The 18,512-nt window shown below is 57.0% G+C and overlaps 1 protein-coding gene across 1 annotated transcript in view; it reads left to right on the top strand.

The window, feature by feature from the left end:
- Positions 1 to 18,479, top strand: part of CTXND1 (cortexin domain containing 1) — a 31,321-nt gene extending 12,842 nt beyond the window's left edge. The window contains exons 2-3 of the mRNA XM_037013570.2: positions 9,919 to 10,026; positions 11,150 to 18,479. Of these exons, the coding sequence (XP_036869465.2) occupies positions 11,159 to 11,359 (201 nt within the window). The 5' untranslated portion in view covers positions 9,919 to 10,026; positions 11,150 to 11,158 and the 3' untranslated portion in view covers positions 11,360 to 18,479. The remainder of the gene's footprint in view (positions 1 to 9,918; positions 10,027 to 11,149) is intronic.
- The last annotated feature ends 33 nt before the right edge of the window (positions 18,480 to 18,512 follow it).

Here is an 18,512-nt window from a genome sequence, read left to right as displayed (position 1 = left end):
GTATCCCAGGACCTGAACTCCTAACCACACGGCTCTCCTCCGGACAAGCACCTGCTGCCCGTGCCTGGAAGGGCTTCGGGATTTGAACCAATGGGGAGGTGACCGCAGAGGCCTGAGTGAGCCTAATGGCTTGGAGGCAACTTCCTGCCCATGCTTTTGGGGGGCACAGGGCTTCTCCTGGAGGGCAGAGGCACAGAGAGAGCAGGACAGTGTGGGGGTGCCTGGGCCTGTCCCTGGGCATCGAGGAGCCATCGTGCAAGAGGCTCAAGGAGAGCTGGCTGCACCTTGCTTGCCGGGGGGCACAGCTCAACTTGGAGGGAAAAATTGATTCTTTCCATTAAACAATCTGCTAAAGGCTCTCTGCCTGCGTCTGGTAATGTCAGTGGCAAATAATTATACAACATTACGAACGAAATTGCTATCAAATTAAAACCACAAGCCCAGCTTCCTGGAAGCTTCTTTGGCCAAGGGTCTGATCAAAGGCATTAGGATAACGGGACTTCATGGGTCCTCTGTGATGCCAGGGACAAGGAGGTGGGGACGCAGCACCGGGCGCTGGCCTCCTGCTCCAGCAGCCTTGCACACTCAGCTCGTCCTCACTGCCACTGCCCTGCCCACAGCCCTCGGCATCTCTCTGCTGGCCACTTGTGCATCTCTGGGCACCCACTGTCACGGCTGGATCCCGCCCACTCCCACAGGCTGGCTCTCCCCACGCCCATCCACGTCCTCCCCTCCCAACACAGAGGTGCTCCGCAGAACTGGTGTGGACCCCCGTGTCCCAGTCCCACAGGAGCCCCACACTGTCTGGGCACCTCAGGCCAGGACACCCTCATGAACCTGCTTAACTTGGTAACACAGCAGCGCCATTGTTAACAGTCAGGGACACCATCAGTGAGAACCCTGCCCCAAAACGGAAACTTGGAAAGATGAAATGTGTGCACAGAGAGCAGCTGCTACTGTCAGTGTGCGCAGGCCTCTCCTTATTGTAAGATGGGAAATAGTTCAAACATTAATGGGCTTTCTCTCCCCTGCCTGGGTACGTGACCTTCACCTGCTTCATCCTGGGCGGCAGCCTGCCTTGGGAGGTTAGAAATTCACAGGAGGCTTGCAGCAAGGAGGGCGCCCCAGTCATCAGCTCCTGACAATCAAAAAATACGATTATGCAGCAGAGGAATAGCCTCACAAGTCAGGCTGTTTTCTGGAGAGGAGATTTTCCAAACTCCCCCATTCCTTCTTTATTTAGCATATCCCAAACCAGTTTAGAGGAGTTGGCTCATAAATTCCTCCCGTGGCCGGGAGCCTCGCCTCTCCAATGAGATACTAGCTGCATTCAGGAAGAAGGTGACCCAGGGGACATTTGAAAAGGTAGGACAAAAACGGCCCAGGATGGCAGAAAAGAGCAAAGGTGCAAGACGTGCATCTCCCGATTCTCTTCCAGCCGAGACGTGGAGGGGCGAGGTGCAGGGGGCGAGCGGAGGGGACGCTGAGGACGGGGGTCCTCGCGCCCCAGGGGCTGAGAAAGCCCTTGTGGAAACGGCGGGACTGGCAGAGAAGCAGTGATCAGACACCAGAGCAGAGTTAAACTGGGTATTAACACCACGAAGACAACTGGAAAATGGCTAAATGTTTGGAAATGAAGCAGCACACTTTTAGATGCCCACGGATCAAGGAAGAAATCACAACACAAAGGAGATAATATTTTGAGCTTGTGGGTTGCAGCGGAAGCACCTGCTTTCTTACGCTGGAGGAGAACGTGTAGAAGAGGGGAGGGGCCTGACCGCAAGGCGTGTGCTTCTAACCGGGGACAGAGAGAAATGACGCAAACGAAGGCGGAGGTAAGGGTACAAGTCAGCTAGAAAGCAAACACATCACAAAGCCAAGAGTTAGCTCTTTGGAAATACTAAGGAGATTGATAAGCTGGTGGAGAAAATGCCAGTTACCAGCATAGGAACTAAAAGGCAGCATGAATGGCGTCCACAGACAAAGAGAGAGAGAGTTGGGCACGAGGTCATGCGGTAGATTTGACACTTAGATGGAATGGACACATTTCTTCGAAAACACAGCTTGTCAAAAGTGGCGACCACGTGAGGGCTGAGGTCTAGCCTCCCAGGCCCTGGGGTTCCCGGGTGGCCTGGAGAGCCGCTGGAGAGAGCCCGGAGGGAGCTCCGAGCCCCTGCAGCCACGCAGCGCCGGCGAGGCGCTGTCTCACCCTCGGAACCCGACCCGGGCCAGCGCCGCGGGACCCCAGCCCACACGGCCATCCTCCTGGTCAGACACAGGCTCGCACCAGGGAGGAGAAGACTGGCTGAAGAGCCTCGGGCCTTTACCCGGAAGGCCTGGCTGCTGCCCCAGGGGCTGCTGAGACCACCAGGTCAGACACAATGTAAACTTGGGAAAAGATCACTTCAATTACAGGTAAAATGAAGACATCACATCTTTATGTACCAGAGTTGCAGTGTGGCTGCCTTTCGATTTTGATACGCTGTCTTGTTCCCAATTGTCTTGTTGGCAATGAAGGTGTCAAAATATGATTTTCAGAAACATAAAATCAGGAGTCTCCCGTGAACATATAAAAGGGAGCGGCGATCTACTCATTTCGCTGACGAAGGGCCCATCAGTGGTCAGGCAGGCTCAGAGGGACCTGGGAAAAGTGGGTCTTCAGGCCCTGGGTCCTGGTTTCAGTGCCGGGCAAGTTCACTCCTGATTCAGTGAGACTGAAAAATGACAGTGGAATGTCCGTGGGGTGGAAGGGTTTATACCCAACTTCATCTCCACGGCGGCAGGTCAGTCACTAGAACCCCGTCCACTCAGAGCGAGTCTGCACGCAGCAAGCCGGTCTCTGCCTCCAGGCCTCTCCACCCCGCAGCCATCTGTCTCTGTCGCCACCCCTCCAGAGCAGCCTGGAGCCCTGGGCGGAGCTCTTTACACAGAGTCAGTAACAACACACTGCCCACACGTGTGCAGTGAGCAAGCCGACCAGGGCCGGGGGAGAATCCAGGCTATAAGAACCTTCACCTTCCCCACACCCTGAAAGGAGGCTGTTGGAGAAAATCATGAATGCCCCACAGTGCAATGAAGATGTGGCCTGTGGGGGGATCTTTCCTACCAGACCAAATTCTTTGTGTTTCTGTAAGACAAGACTCATCCACATCACGATCCGCTTTCTGTAAGTTACAGCTGTGTTTCACATTCGTAAAGTAGTCTAATCAGTAAACGGTAGGGAGCCAGTCAAACAGAGGCAGCTGGGCTGCGGGGACCCCCCCACCCCGGGACCCACCACCACCACCACCAGGACCTGTGCACTCATGGTGGCCTCAGGGCGGCTCAGGGCTCCCCAGCCAGGGTCCCCACGGGACTATCAGCAGACCCGGACCTCTTCTAACAGCCCCAAAGTCACAGAGCATCCCTCCTGCCTAATTATATTCCCTGAGGCAGCCACAGAGGCCCCCCTGGCTTCGAGGGCAGTCCATGGCCTCCCCCTTTTGGAAGGATTTGTGGACATACCTTAAATCAGCACGTTAACCCACATATGTGGGTCACTTGATTTGCCACAAAGGTGCCACGGCAGTTCGGTGGGAGAAAAGGTTGTCTTTTTACTAAATGGTGCCAGGGGAACTAGGCACTCATTTGGGGGGCAATGAACCTTACTCAACACCATACCCAAAACATAAAACTCGGGAGTGAGCACAGGGAGTCTTCACAATCTTGGGAGAGGCAAAGATTTCTTAAATAGGATATAGAAAGTATTAACCATAAAAGGAAAAAAGGATTAACTGTACTTCATTAAAATTTAGAACTTCTGTTCATTAAAGACACTGGTAAGAACATGAAGAGAGAAAACACTGACTGGAAGAGGTTGTTTGCAATACCTGTATCGGGCGAAAGAACCTTATCCAGAATGTACGAGGCCTACAGATCAGAAGAAAAGGCGAACAGCCCAATAAGAAAATGCTTAGAAGACAGGTAGGCCTTTCCCAGAGGACATCCAAGTAGCTAAAAAGCATATAAAAAGGTTTTCATCTCAACCAGGGAACTGCAAATAAAGAGTACAATATACCAGAACATCACTAGAATGGCTGAAATGTGAAAGGTTAGAAGTGCTGGTGAGGATGCAGAGAAACTGGAATTGCTGGTAGAAGGGTAAACTTACGTATATTGATAAGGGTAAATACTCAAGTGTCCTAAATTAAGTGACATAAGGGCTGGAGAATGCAGGAGAGAGGCAGGGAAGGTCATCAGTCAATAGCCACAGGCCGTCGCTCCCAGAACGAGGGAAGAGCAGCGAAGCTCCTGAAATAAAACCAGTGACGGGATAAAAGCATCAGGCTCAGGGGCTGGAGAGAGGAAGGTTCAAACCCCTGAAGTGGTGGGTCCTGGGATCCGGCCAAGACCAGCCACCCTGGAGACGGGCCGCCACCCAGGAAAGGGGCACACGCGAGAGTGAGCAGAGGAGCCGGGCCCCTGGCACACCTGGACGGACCACCCACATGCCGTGCGGCAGCCCCGGGGCTGGACTTACGGGCGGTCAGCAGCTTCCGAGGCGACATGGCATCCTGGCCTCAAGGGGCCGCCCCATCTGGAGGAACAGGAGGGAATCCCACTCTCAGAACAAGAGGGGATGGCCCGGGGGCCTGGGCAGTCCGTGTCGCACCGCAGGACTTCAGGACTTGTGGTCACTCCGAGCACTTGCCTTGGTCTGGCTGCCGGACCACAGCCCAGCTCGGGCCAAGCCCCTGCTCGGGACAAACACCTCCTGAGCATGGTTTGCTGTGGGCTTCCCGCACATTCTGAGCCAGTTTTGACCATTCACATCCTGGAAAATGCCAGTATCGCTGAATTTCCCCCGTGTACCGGAGGAGGGTTCCATAGCGCCGCCCCTCCGTGGTTTTCATCCTTAGTGTCTCTGCTCAGATCCCCCTTCTCCTTCCTAAAGGGACATAATTGCCTTTTCCCTTTTTCTAGATTAAACCTGCCAGAGGTTTGTCCAGGTTCAAACTGTGTGGAAGAACCTTCCCGTTCTCTTGGTTTTCCATCTTGTAAGTGATTCATTTCTGCTTCTAACCCGACTCATCTCATCTTCTGGATTTTCTTCTTGGTGTTTATACAACCGCCTCAGTTGGCTCCTGGTTTTGCTGCATTTAATTCTTTTTGTTCGGTGATGGGAGTTATGAGTTGCCCCCGAGGGTAGTAAGCAGCTGTCACTCATCTCTCCCTGTAACTTTCAGTGCAGAGTATTCAGCACAGTGACTTCCCAGTCTGTAACTGCAGCTGAATTTTCTCATTAACTTAGTAATCATTTTTTGATGTCATTGACATTGAAGAGCTGCTCTGCTCCATTTGTCCCCTGCTTGGTCCCAGCCTGGACGTGGTCTCCTTCCTCTCTTCCCAGGCAAGGACGTCCTCCTGGCGGCCCCCACGTGGTGGCTCCTGCCCTGCCCTCCACTGCAAGGCTGGGGAGGGCTACACGGCCCCTCGCCACCTGGCCCCTGGCACCCCAGGCCTCCGGGAGGAGCGGGTCAGGTACCTGATATTCTCAGGCTTCCTGGAAATATTAAAGAGAAATCCTCTTATCCAAGAGGTGAAGACAAACTGGGATGAATGTGATTGCTGCTCAAACAACAATAGTCATGGCATGTCTAAGAGTTCAATTATATTTGGAATAGGAATTTCAGGACGTGAGAAAAGAATAGAAGAAATGATGATCAAAATAACAGAAGAAAAGTTTCCTTGCTGGAGAAAGCCATAAGCCTTTAGCTTGGAAGGACGGACTGAATATAACACATTTTAATGGAAAGAGACCTACACCTGTGTCATGAACACTCACAGATCTGGTGGCTTGAACTGGTGGGTCAGGGGCTGCGAGGAGAAGGACCCACAGCTCCCGCCCCACCAGGGTCAGTGCCTCAGTCCTTGATGCTGCAGCTTCAGCGAGACCACCCGTGAACTCGGCACAGCTGCACGCAGTCTCCCCCTGCTCTCCCAGCTCCGTGGCCGCACCGATGGCCAAAGCTGTGCACACCTGCCCCACCCTCGCTGTGGCTTCCAGTCCCCTTGAAGGGACATTTTTCTGAGAGCCTGCCAGTCAGTTTCTCATCTAATAGCCAGACACCGTGTTCTTGTCGCCCTTGACTGATGTGTTTGCATTTCTCCAAACCTGGGGAAATCGAGCAAAAGTAGCCTGTGTACATTACAGATTGAAGGTCAGAATCAAAGGGGTTATTCACAGGAAGGCATCATCTTAAAACCCAAAGGGGACTTCCCGTTGCTTATGCAACAAATCGCCGCAGATTTAGTGGCTTAAAACAGCCTGCATGTGTTCTCTTGCGGGTCTGGAGGTCAGAAGAACAGAGTGAGCCTTAGGGGCAGAAGTCCAAGCAGTCAGCAAGTCCCTTCTGGAAGCTCCTGAGCAGAGACCATCCCCTGCCTCTTTTGCGCTTCTGGAGGCTGCCGGGTCCCTGGCTCCCGACACCATCACTGCTCCTGTGATCACATTCCCCGTCTGCTCTTCCCCTTACTGGGGACACTCTAACTGGGACACCTGTGATCATGTGATCATGTTTGGTACTCAGCCAGAGAACCCCTGGTGATCTCTCCTCAAGATTCTCGACTTGATCACATCTTCAAAATCCGTTGCCACCTGAGGCACCCTTCAGTGGTTTTGTGGTTGACTGGCTTTATCCACCTGTTTTCTGCCTGTAGAAGTTCGGACAGTCCAGCAGCCTTCTCTCACCTCACCCTTTCTCTGTCCCTTTCAGGCCAAGGCACAGTGTTTCTACTGATGTAACATTCTCAGACTTTGGTGCATGACCCATGTATGTCATGGGGGTTCATCTCATTAGATCAGAGAGTCCCCCAAAGATCCTCCCTGGATAATCTCATTTGCTTTTGGCTTCTGCTGAGATGGCTGAGGGGATGATGAATGACACATCCGGTCTCTTCAGCACTAGCAAAAGGCTGTCCAGTCCCACCCTTGGCCATCTGTCCAAACATGCTTTCCTGACAGTGAATCTCCTAATTCTAGAATGTTTTGCAACCTGAATAGGCTGAGTCCTTGAGGGTAAGGGTGACATAAATTCCCCAGCTCTCCCAGCTCTCTGCACCCATGGGTGAAGCAGCTGTAGTGACCCAGGGACGGCCTTCTGGGAACCTGTAGGTGTGAGCTGCTGGGAGCAGAACAAACAGAGGCTGGGGAAGTGCACACGCAGCAGTTAAGGGGATCGGGGGAGATCAGCAGCATATGGTAAAGTGGCACAGCCGAACTGGCATGGCAGCTTCTGGCACAACGATGATGAACTCTCTCGGCAGGAATGTCCTCTTCTCTTCTCTCTGAATGGCGCCGCTTCATACCGCCTCCTTGCTCTGGGGGGCTTCCTAGAGGTCAGAGCTGTTTAGGTCTGGAAGATAAGTCCTACGCACGAACTCCAGTAGGCCTGTCCCACCCGGCGGTCATCATGATCTTACTCATCTCCCAACAGATACCCATCGCCTCCCCTAACAAGCCTGCCAATTGCTCCCACAGAGGAGGGGGCCACACAAGACAGCGTGATTGGTGTGGGACGACACTGACGTCTTCTCTGTCCTGAGCAAGTGGCATCCACTTGACCCATCTGTCATCTGGGGAAGTGATTCTGACTTTCCTAATGGCATCCTCTTTCCTAATGGCTCCATGACTGTTTATAGAACCGCCTGATTATTGCACATGATCAGCTCTGATCTTTGTCACCAGAACAAAGTCACACCATCGGTGGCATGCTTTTCAGTCACCTCGTCTTCCTACTCTTGGAGTTTGGAGGGCAGCTGCCAGCAGCCAAGCCCGGGTCCTCGTCTTCTCCGACTTCGACTGTGAGCCCATAATGGGCGGGGGGGGGGGGGTCTGGCCTGGCTCCAGGCTGGCAGTGCCCCTCAGTCAGACCCAGACCCTGCCCTAGAGGAACACACACACTGCTGTGGACTGTCCCCCCAAAAGTCATATGTTGAAGTCCTGACACCCCCAGTTGTATTTGCAGGTAGGGCTTTTAGGAATTAAGGTCAAATACGGTCTTAACCGGATTGGATGGGCCCTATAAGAAGAGCGGGAGACCATTCCTCCCCTGCGCGCGCATGCATGGGGAAAGGCCGCAGCGGGGATGAAGCCTCCGCAAGCCAGGGGAGGAGCCACCCAAGTCCAACCCTGCAGGTCCTCACGTAGGGCTGCCACCCCCAGGAGGGTGAGGAAATTGATCCTGTGGTTCAAGCCGCCTGCTGTGCAGTATTTGCAGCCCCATCAGACTAAGACGCACTTACACACAGAAAGAAGAAATCCCTCGGCCCAGGAAGCAGGGGCCTGGGCACCCACCGCAGCCCTGGGGTGGTACACACACCTGGGCACGGATCCTTTGATCTGTATTTGTGCAGCCTTTGAGCTGTGGCCGCCTGACGGCTAGTTTTTTTCCTGAAACGGTGACTGGAACCTTTGTCCAGCAACTGTACTGCCCAGCTGCTTTCCCACAGCGTCGAGCAGGCTTCTTCTCAAGTCTGAGTCTGCACATGAGGACCAGTGGGCCAGGAGAGCCCTGCAGGCATTTGCCGTGAGGGTCGTTCCCTCACCCAGACCAGAATCCCTGACTCTCACGCAGGTTGGCCTCCAACCAGCCCAGAAGGTGGCAGGAGGGGCATCTGGCCTGGGCACAGGCTCAGTGCTGAAGGACGATTCAGTGGTGCAGGGACTGCGGAGTGGCCTCTGGGAGGACGGGCTCCCCACTCCCAGGGGGCGGCAGCGGAGTCTGGAGCTGCATTCGCTCCTACGTGTCATGTCCTCACTTCGAGGCAGAGCCGATGGGACTCATAACTGCCCGGTGACGCAGGTGAATGGGCACACTCCAGCTGGAGGGGGGCAAGGTGACCGCTCTGCAAGGCCATGTCCTTGGCACTTACCCAGCGGATCTGGAAAACCTTGATAATCTTTCTCTAAAAAGGGCATGTTTCCAGGTTACAAGGCCTAGTCCTGGCCCCAGACAAGACCAGAGGGTCACCAGACAATCTGACCTCTATAGTCTCAGGGGGGCTTGGGGGAGGCTGTATCTCACATTAACTAAGGCAGCCCTGGCCCTGGCCTTTCAGGGTCTATGTGTGAGAGGCCAGGCTGAGTCCGGCTCTGAAACTCCAGCCCATTCACGCTCCCTGGGAGCCACTCACAGCCATGCGGGATCGGGGCCACGGGGCCAGAGCCCGGGCCTGGGGGCCAGGATGTGGCTACACCATTGCTCTGAGATTCTGAGCAAACCCTGTCTTCTCCCTACATTCCAGTCTCTTCGTTTATGGGATGGAAGGAGGTGGGGTACGCAGTGTTTTCAAGTACGGTCCAAAGACCCCTAGACGTTCTACGGACGCGCAGAGTGGAGATGCACGCCACCCTCAAGACGCCGCTATTGCCTGGGGGGCAGAGGAGGTGGTTCTGTGGCTTTGTAGTCACAACGGAAGGATGTGTTTCCAGAAAAAGAAAAGACAGAGCAAATACTGTCAGGTAGCAGCTGCAAACTCGGCACATGGACACTAGCTGCTTATTACTTCATTTGCGCTTTTCTAGTTCTTAAATGTCTCCAGCGGTCACAGCAGAAGCGTGTCCCGATCTAGTGGTGACAGGACCTCAAGCTCCCACCCCACCGCATGTGGATGACACCCTGCAATCTAAAGTCTCTTTTTAGTTCACGTAAATTATATCACACCTGAAGTACTATCCCCCCACTTACTTTCTCCTAGACTTCACTTGTGTGTTTCGTGGTGACTGCCTAGAACGTTCCAGGGCACAGACCCCTCGGTTGCCTCAGCGGGTCCCTTACTGACAGACACTCAGTTTGCTCCCAGGGAGGGGCGGCCGGGCCAGGTCCCAGGCGGCTGGGGTCCTGGGAAGTCACCGGCCTTCCCGCTGCTCCATTCCAGCTGCCGCCCCTGCGCTAGTGGCCCCAGCCCTGATGTCTGGTGTCTCTTCCCGGCTGGCGCAGCCCGACCCGGAGGCCCTGCTGAAGCGGTGACCCCTCCAAGTGGCAGGTCAGTAGCCTCTGGGAAGGGCTGAGGGAGGGAGAGCCCGTCACCCCCCGCAGTCGCAGACGCCCCAGGACCAGCTGCGAGGATGTAGGGGAAGCTGGTGCCCCGCGGCCTTCCTCCAGAGGCAGGAGGGCATATGGGGCCAGGTCAGGATGTGGGCCCGCCGGGGAGTTGTCCGCCCTCTCTGTTCCTCAGTTTCCAGATCTATAAAATGGGCACCTGAGCTCCTGGAGGCTGACTTGCCTCCAGGGCTGCCGAGGGCCAAATAATACACTAGACATGGGAGCACAAGGCCCATTTCAGGGGCGCCAAGAACTGGGGGATGGAGATCGGCCCATGTCGAGAGAGGGAACCGGGTCCCCTTGTTCTGGAGCTCTCCCTGCACCCCGGCCTGCAAGGACCTGGCCCTCCCTCCGGCCGGCCCCAGGCTTCTGCTCCACCCTGCGTGCTTCCTGACCACGCAGCAGGGCCCCGGGCTCTGCACGGACACCTCACCCCCCTGAGCCGAGCACACACCCTGCGTCCTGTCACCTGCCCTTGGGGCTGCCTGGCACGTGGTCCTAAATTCCCCAGGCTGCCCTGCATCTGGTGGCAGAGCTGAGGCAATGGGTCCGCTGGCTGCCGGACGGTCCCCCCGGCAGACCTGCAGTCTTCGGGCCCTGTGGCTGGGACTCCCAGCCCAGTCCCTGGGGAGCAGCTGAGGACCCCCCAGAGCGGGGAGGTCAGACCCCCCCACCTCCCGCCTCCCTCCGTGACTGCAGCTCCTCTTAAGAATCTCCACGTATCAGTGTCATTTGAAATACAGGTTCTGTCATTTTAAAAATACATTCATTCCCTCATTTTTTAAATGCTTTCTGATCCCCCTCCGTCAGAGGCTTGGCAGAACTGGGAGCAGCACTCTTTCTCCCTGAAGGGTTTCAGGAGGCACCATCGGGCCCTGCTGGCGACCTCCGTTACCCAGTGGGCTCGGGGCTGAGACCACTACAGGCCCCGAGAGGGACGTATTGTCCCCTGTCCTCGCCCGCCCAGTGGGCACAGCAGCCAGCGCCCCGCAGCACGTGGAGGAGGGCTGGTGCCCGGCCCACCCAGACCAGGGGCCCTGACCAGCACGCCCACCTCTCTGCAGGGGCAGAAGATGGTACCGGCCGGCCCTGGGCCGGAGGAGCCCACGCCCGAGCCCGCCTACGTGGACGTGGACAAAGGGCTGACCTTGGCCTGCTTCGCCTTCCTCTGCCTCTTCCTCGTGCTGATGGTCATTCGCTGCGCCAGGGTCATCGTGGACCCCTACAGCGCCATCCCCACGTCCACCTGGGAGGAGCAGCACCTGGACGACTGAGCCGGTGGGGCTCTGGGGGCAAGGGGGCCCTCAAAGCTGCTCTGCGTCCCCGGCCGCCTGCCCTGCACCCGGGGTGGAGATGCCCCCATAGCCTTTCCTGCTCTCAAGCCGCAGAGTGGACGCCCAGGGCGGGGGGCCGTGGGGCGGCCAGTGTGCAGGGGAGAGCTCTGGGCCTGCAGGCAGGGGCCAGGGGCCAGTGGGGGGGGTCCCCGTACCACTTCGGGGTGGGGGTGGTGCCCTTCCCCGGCTCCTGTGCCCCTTTTGGGACTGGACCCAGGACGCACGCCTCCGTCGCCCGGCAGCGGTCCCCTTTTGAGGAGACTCTGCCCTTAGAGGGGCCAGAGCCCCCAGCTCACAGCCCCCCGCACCCAGGCCCCTTCCTGGGGGGGCGCAGGCGGCCGCGCCTCACCCGAGAATCCCCCTGAGGCCCCGGGGCTGTTTTCCAGCACTATTTTTTAAAACTAAAACAGAGAGGGGTATATTTTTCCTGTTACAAATGAAATGTGCAGTTTAGAAATTTGGCGAGAAAATAGAAGGAAGGGGGAAGAATGCTTCAGTCTGCCTCCCAGGGGCGGCCACTTTGACCCATTTTCTCCCGGCCTTTTTTACACGTTTCTAAGTAGTCAGACACATACCATGGGCACACTGCGGTCCCCAGAGGCCCCAGGGCCGCCCCTTCCTGCTCCCAGTGGCCTGCTCAGGCCTCCGGCTGCTCCTCTCCTTCTGTCCTGCATTCACTGCCTGCTGCCAGCTCCCCACCCAGTTCTCCCGCCGCTCGCCTCCGGCAGCGCCCCATCTGTGGGAGGAAAGGGGGGCAGGAAGGCCTGGGTCCCAGCCCCAGGGTTCCTTGCAGGCTGTGTGACCTTGAGCAAGTCCCCTCACCTCTCTGGGCTCCCATCCCTTGTTGTATCATGGGGGGAGAGCCTTGCCCTTCCCCCTTTTGTTCTGTGCAGGCCTCACGTGGATGAGCTTTGCCTATAAACGGGGGTGAGTTGTTGTCGAGGGCTCACCCTGGGGCCCCTCCGCCCCTTCCACTGCAGCATCTGTAACTATCTTGGACCGGAGCCCACAGACCTGGTCCCAAGTCCCATCTCCTTTTCTTCTTTCCTGTATGACCCCAAATAACTCACCGAGCCTCTTTGAACCCCAAATTTCCTCACCTGTCAAACAAGGAAGTAAAATCTACCTCGCAGGCTGTTATGAGGTGAATGGAGAGCGTGCGCCAGCATTAGTGTCCTTCCTTCTTCCCCCACCCCGCAGGGAGCCAGGGGTCTGAGCCGGAGGAGCAGAGGTCGTGGGAGCCCCTCCCTGCAGAGCCGGGAGCCTGGGCCCTCCTCATACCCCCAGGCTCGTCCCACAGCCCAGTCTCTGTGCCAGGACCACCGGCCAGCAGAGCACACATGGCGGCCTCCCCAGCACCTGGTCAAGGGACACGGTATCTACGATGTACAGACATACCACTGTCATCACGTTTCCTGACCATATGCAGATAAACTAGACCTTCCCCTACCCTGGAGGGGTGTCCCCCCAAGCCTGGCCCACCAGTCCCCCCAAGAACAGACCTGTGGCTGTGAGGGTGTTCAGGGCTCCCTTCCCACCACCTGCAGCCCAGCCCTGGTCACCCGGGAAGTCTCCACAGCCCTGTCACCAGTGGGTGACCCTGGAAGGGAGCAAGGCCACCGCTGGGTGGGGGGCACTGCAGGGCACACCCAGCTGCCCCCACTGCATGGGATGCACAAAGGGACAGCTGCGGAAGCAAAGGGGCACTGGTTCACTCGCGGCTCTGCCTTGGGGGACAGTCAGAGCACGGCCATGCGCTCCAGGCCCGGTGGCAGCCTACCCGCCCACCCAGACACCCACCTCTGCTCAAAAGCCCATCAGCGGGGCCTGCAGGGTGTAAATGGGCCAGCCCAGGCCAGTTCACCCCGGGTCCCAGCGAACGAGGGGGCTTGACCTCACCTGGAGACCCTCCGGAGCTCTCAGGGGCAGAAACAGGTGACCTTGGGCCGGGCTTCTCAAACCCCGATGAAGGGCAAAGGGCACCTGGACAAGTGAAGAGCTTGTCAGGCATCCAAAACCATGTCCCTGGCCCCCAGACCTGCAGGACCAGGACCCCAGGGCGGGCCCAGCGACTATCAGCCAGACTCCAAGAGATTTGCAAAGCAGCGTCCCTGGGAATCCCTGGTCCCAGTTCGCTTACCCACACCTCGATGTGCCCACATCACCCACCCTCTCGCGTGACTCTGTGGCAGCAGGAGCTGCTAACATTTAAGAACAGATGGAAAGCTTAAAAATCACTCCCATCCGAGCCTCCAACAAAACGGGTTTTCCTCATAATCCGTCTGTGTGCAAGATGCATTTCCTCATCAATACCGTCAGCTGCACGATTTACATCACATAACGTCTGTCACGAGCGTGTTTCCACTCCAGTCTTCCTGTTTGCCAGCTCAGTGGCTATAATGCTTGCCACCTAGCATGTGTGCATGATTATCCAAACTCCTGTTTGGGCCTCAGATTGCTTTCATTTTCCATGTTATACATGTGCCCCGAGATGAAAGAAGAAAACAAATAGGATGAAGCTGGGAGTTTGCCCGGGACCGTGGAAACTAAATATCTCGACTATACCCTCTGGCCTAGGGAGAACGATGTCTAAGCATTCGTTCAGTCACATTGAGGGGAAAACACCATGGCACTGAGGGCGCCTGCGGTGCTCTGGCTGCCAGAGGACGGGGAGGGGGATGGTCCTTTGTGGCCGGCGGACCTTCGCCCGTTTGTGGCTACTGAGATGATCTGGGGCTGTGGGTGGAGAGAGAAACTGTCAAGCAACAGGAATTAACAGGATTTTTGAAGACTGGCGGATGCAGAGAGAGAAGCCTGTGCGGCACAGCCCAGGACTCAAGGGAAAAGCAGGCCAGAGAGAGGCCCCTGCCGCAGGTGGGGTGGGCTTTCCGACGCGGCGCCCAGGGGCCGGCTTCTGGGAGCCGCCTGTCCTTTGTTCTGCTGCCGTCCTGACGTCCCTCCGAACCCTCAGGAAAGCCCGATGCATGGTCTGCTTTGTGGCGGTGGCAGGTGGGCATGATGAGGGCACCTGGAATGGGCCCAGGGAAGGGCTGCACCCCGGAAAGGAGCGGGAGGGAGCAGAAACCGGCAGAGACAAGAAGCCAGACGCCTCCCTGGGGAAACATGGCCCCTGGGGTGCCCCGCCGGCCGACAAGAGACAGGGACCGAGCTCTTCCAGCCTGGCTTACCAACTCCCCTCTCCTCTAATCCGTTTCTCCCAGGAGGTCGCTCAAAGGTCTACGTGGTCTTATTGAGTGGAAATAACCATGTTTCCCTCTCCTATAAAATTGTCCCTCTCAAACAAGTTCCAAGATGATGCTGAAGCTGCCGGTCTGAGAACCACATGCCGAGAGGCCCTGTTCTGATAGGCCGCCAGCACCTTACACCTGCCAGAGGCTGGGATGACCTCTTCTGGTAATGACGTCACGCCCAGAACAGCCTCTAAGAGTGGCGTCTTCACTGTTCATGCAGATCTCGGATCACTCTAGGCCCCATCTGGGGTTTGCCCCAGACAGACAGGTGAGTCGTGAGGATGGGATCAGAATCGCCTCCTGCATCCCTCCAGTGTGATGGAGGCACAGTCCCCTGAAGATGCAGCCCTGCTTCTGGTCAGACCCTGACTCTAACCTTTAATCCTGAAGCCTAACCCTGACCCTGACCCCTGCCCCTGCCCCTAAATCCTGCCCCTGAGGGGCTTCCAGGGGGGCCTTCTACCGTAACAGTGTCTCTCCATGGCCAGAAAACCAACATGATTACAAAGCTTTGCTGACTGTCCGTCCCAGGACCAGGGAAATAACCGTGGGACGGGTCTGCCATCCCACTGGGCCCGCTAGGAGCAGCCCTCAGGCCACCTGGCTCTCGGAAGCCCCACTCCGGCCAGTAGGTCACCGTGAAACTCGGCCAGATGTGGGGGACTGACTTTAGTTCTGGGCTAGTTCCTAACAGCCGCAGGGTCTGAACCAGCCGCGTGTGAGACTCGCCCCCACAACCCCACCTCCCTGGGCCTCCGGGCTCTTTCCTCCTCTGCTGATTCCAGCGGGATTCCAGGCACCACCCCTCACTGATGGCAGGTCACCTCCGGGATTTAGATTTCAATCAACCTAGCCGCCCGCGGGTGCCTGAGCCAGCATCGCATCCAGAGCCCTGTGAGGGTCGTCAGCTCTTCCCTGTGTTTGTCTGCCTCGCCTAAGTGTCTTGCCGCTGGATTTCAGCCCTGGACAAGTTCACTATGGATTCAATGGGACCGAAAAATGACAAGGAACATTCCTGGGGTGAAAGGGTTACCCAACCTGATTTCCACGGCGGCAGGTCAGTCACTAGAACCCCGTCCACTCAGAGCGAGTCTGCACGCAGCAAGCCGGGCTCTGCCCCCGGGCCTCTCCGCCCCACAGCCACCCCACTCTCTGCCCTCGGTGCTGCCCCCACTCCAGCCTCTGCTCTCCTGCAGCCGTGCAGCCCGGAGCACTGGGCGGAGCTTTCTAGAGTCAGTAACAATGTATTGCCCGCACGTGTGCAGTGAGCAAACAGGCCAGGGCCGGGGGAGAATCCTGGCCACGGGAACCTTCACCTTCTCCCCACTAAGTCTCCCAGCATCCATCCCCATCTGGGCTCCCCAGACCCCCGCTGGTACAAAATGGCTGGGCAACTTCTGCTGTGTTCTGCTGATGACCTTGCATTATTCCCTCTGGTACCGTGGGCTCCAGCTCTAGTTACGGGCTGGAGGCAAGACAGGTGTGTGTGTGGAAGGGTGGATCCTGAGCCTGCCCCAGGTGGAGTCACTGGCAGGTTCATGTGGGAAGAGGCTGCTTCCCGTGGACAAGAAAGGCCCAAAGGAACCTGCAGGGTGGGGGGCAGGGCAGGGAGGCCCCTGCATGTCTGTCTGCAGCAGGGACGGGGGCCCTGGCCCCCACCCAGGCTGGCTGGTCCCGGACGCTGTGAGTCCAGCCCACCGCCTGACCTGCAGCCCTATCACCTCCATCCTACCAAACACCCTGGGCCAGGTCCTCTTGGTCGGGAAACGTTTAAAATGGATTCTACCATCGGTCATGTCCTCGCCCATTAGCGCTCACCAGGGCACCCTGGCTTAAGGCAGGAAGCGTAAATGAAATCTCAGTCACTAAGGAAAATAGATGAAAATCACGGCCAGTTTGTTCTCCCAGATCTGTGAGCTCCATCCACTCGGTGCAGTGACACTGCCGGTTCTTAACCTGCCATCCTTAAAAAGAGAAAATGGGACCAGGAAAGACATTTTTATCTGTGTCAAATCACTACACACAGGTCTCTCATAAAGCTTGGTTCCCAGACAGAAGCCCGTGAGGTTCGTCTGCACTGTGGGGCTGGCCCAGGCATTTCTGGGATGGAGACAGGAGAACAGGCGCATGTTGATGAAGGTCAAGGCAAAGCGCTGGTCTGAGAAAGCCCGCTGGACCTGGTGTTCCCATCTGCTGCTCAGGTTGCTTGCACACACCTGGTGCGGGCCTGTCCTGGGAGCCTCCAGCTGCAGGACCCGGGCCTCCCGGCATCTCCAGCCCCACGTGCACCAAACACACAGCGAGCGCCCGGGTGTGTGAGCTCGGCAGCTGACACCAGCGCTCCTCGGACCCGGCAGGGCCAAGTGGATGGATGCTGACTCTAAGTGACCTCTGCCCATGACCCAGAGCAGCAGTAAAGCTCTGCCACACCAGGGTAGGGGTTCAAGAGGGTGGCCCGCCTGCTAAGACTTGTGTCAGGGGGCAGAGTCCCCAAACGACCTCAAAGCACAGGGATGGGGGCCCAGACTGCAGGCGAGTCCACACAAGCCCCCAGGAAGTGAGAAACACCCTGGGACGGGTCTGGCCTTCCGAAATCAGAGAACCCATGTTTGAATCAGTCTTATCTGGAGCATGGCTGCCATGTGCACCACACAGGGTTTCTGCTGAAACCAGCAGCGCGTTGCCGGGTACAGCCCAGGTCAGAGTCGGCTGTGAGAGGGCAGTCAGCCTGAGGGGGATGCCCAGCCGTGTGGGACAGAGCCTGCTAGAGGCCCTGCAGAATTCACCCCCACTTCTTCAGTAGCCACTGAACTGACCTTAACTGGGGAAGCAATGTGTTCCGCTAAGAGACTGTATTCTCAGTCCCAGCCTTCCTTGCAATGAGGTGTGGTCTTGTAACTACATTTTTGCCAATGAAATGCATGGAAAGTGTGGAGGGGACTCCTAGGAAGGATGCTTCAAGGGACCGAATGCAGCTGAAGGACCTTCTGCCCTTCCATCCCTCCGACCCCCACCTCTTTCTCTTCTCTTCTGTAAGCCTGGAACTTGGCTGTACTGGCCGGAGCTCCTGCAGCCTTTTGTACCATAAGGTGGTCTTGAGGATGAAAACCACGTACTGAGGATGGGGAGGGGGTCCTTAATGACACTGGAGTTGCCATAGAAACTCCAGACTTCCTGGCCCTGGGATGCCTTCATGTGAGGAAGAAATGCCGACCTCCTTGGTCCTTTAGTTAAGGGCTGGTCCCTGTACTGGAGCCTCCTCTCCCCAGATGCCCACCTGGCTTGCTCCCCCACGTCCTTCAGCCATCCTGCAGAAAATCCCCAAGGACCAAGGGCCCGCAGGCTTTCTCTGGCCACCCCACCTGCAACAACAGCCACACCCCACCGTGTGTGCCTGACATGTCACCCGTCTGTCATGCTACATCTTCTCCACAGCTGTGTGCTCTGTCCGGCTCCTTCCACTAGAGTGTAAGCATCACACACTCAGAGGTTTGAGCAATTCCATGCACTGCGGCACCTCATGCCTCCACGGAGCTTGACATTGACACACGGAAGGTGTGCATGCATGTCCTGGGGGCCCTGCCCAAGGCCTGTAATGTACAGAACAGGTACAGGGCCCCTGAACCACGTCTGCACCCTGTGCACGCCCATCGGTCAGTCTCAAGAAGTATCTGCTGTGTGGGATGCTGAGATGTAGGTGGAACTCAGCTGGGGCACAGGACGCAGATACAGGGGCCAAACCTTACTCCAGATTCTAATTCAGGAGCCATTCTCTTTCCGCTTTCCGGGAACACTGGGAGGCCTGGAATAGCTGATGAGAACGCCCCTCCCCACATGCTCGG

Source organism: Manis javanica, chromosome 18 (assembly GCF_040802235.1).
Source record: "Manis javanica isolate MJ-LG chromosome 18, MJ_LKY, whole genome shotgun sequence".
NCBI classification, from domain to species: Eukaryota; Metazoa; Chordata; class Mammalia; order Pholidota; family Manidae; genus Manis; species Manis javanica.
The sequence above is the reverse complement of the archived record's forward strand: the minus strand, read 5'-3'. Positions and strand labels throughout refer to the sequence as shown.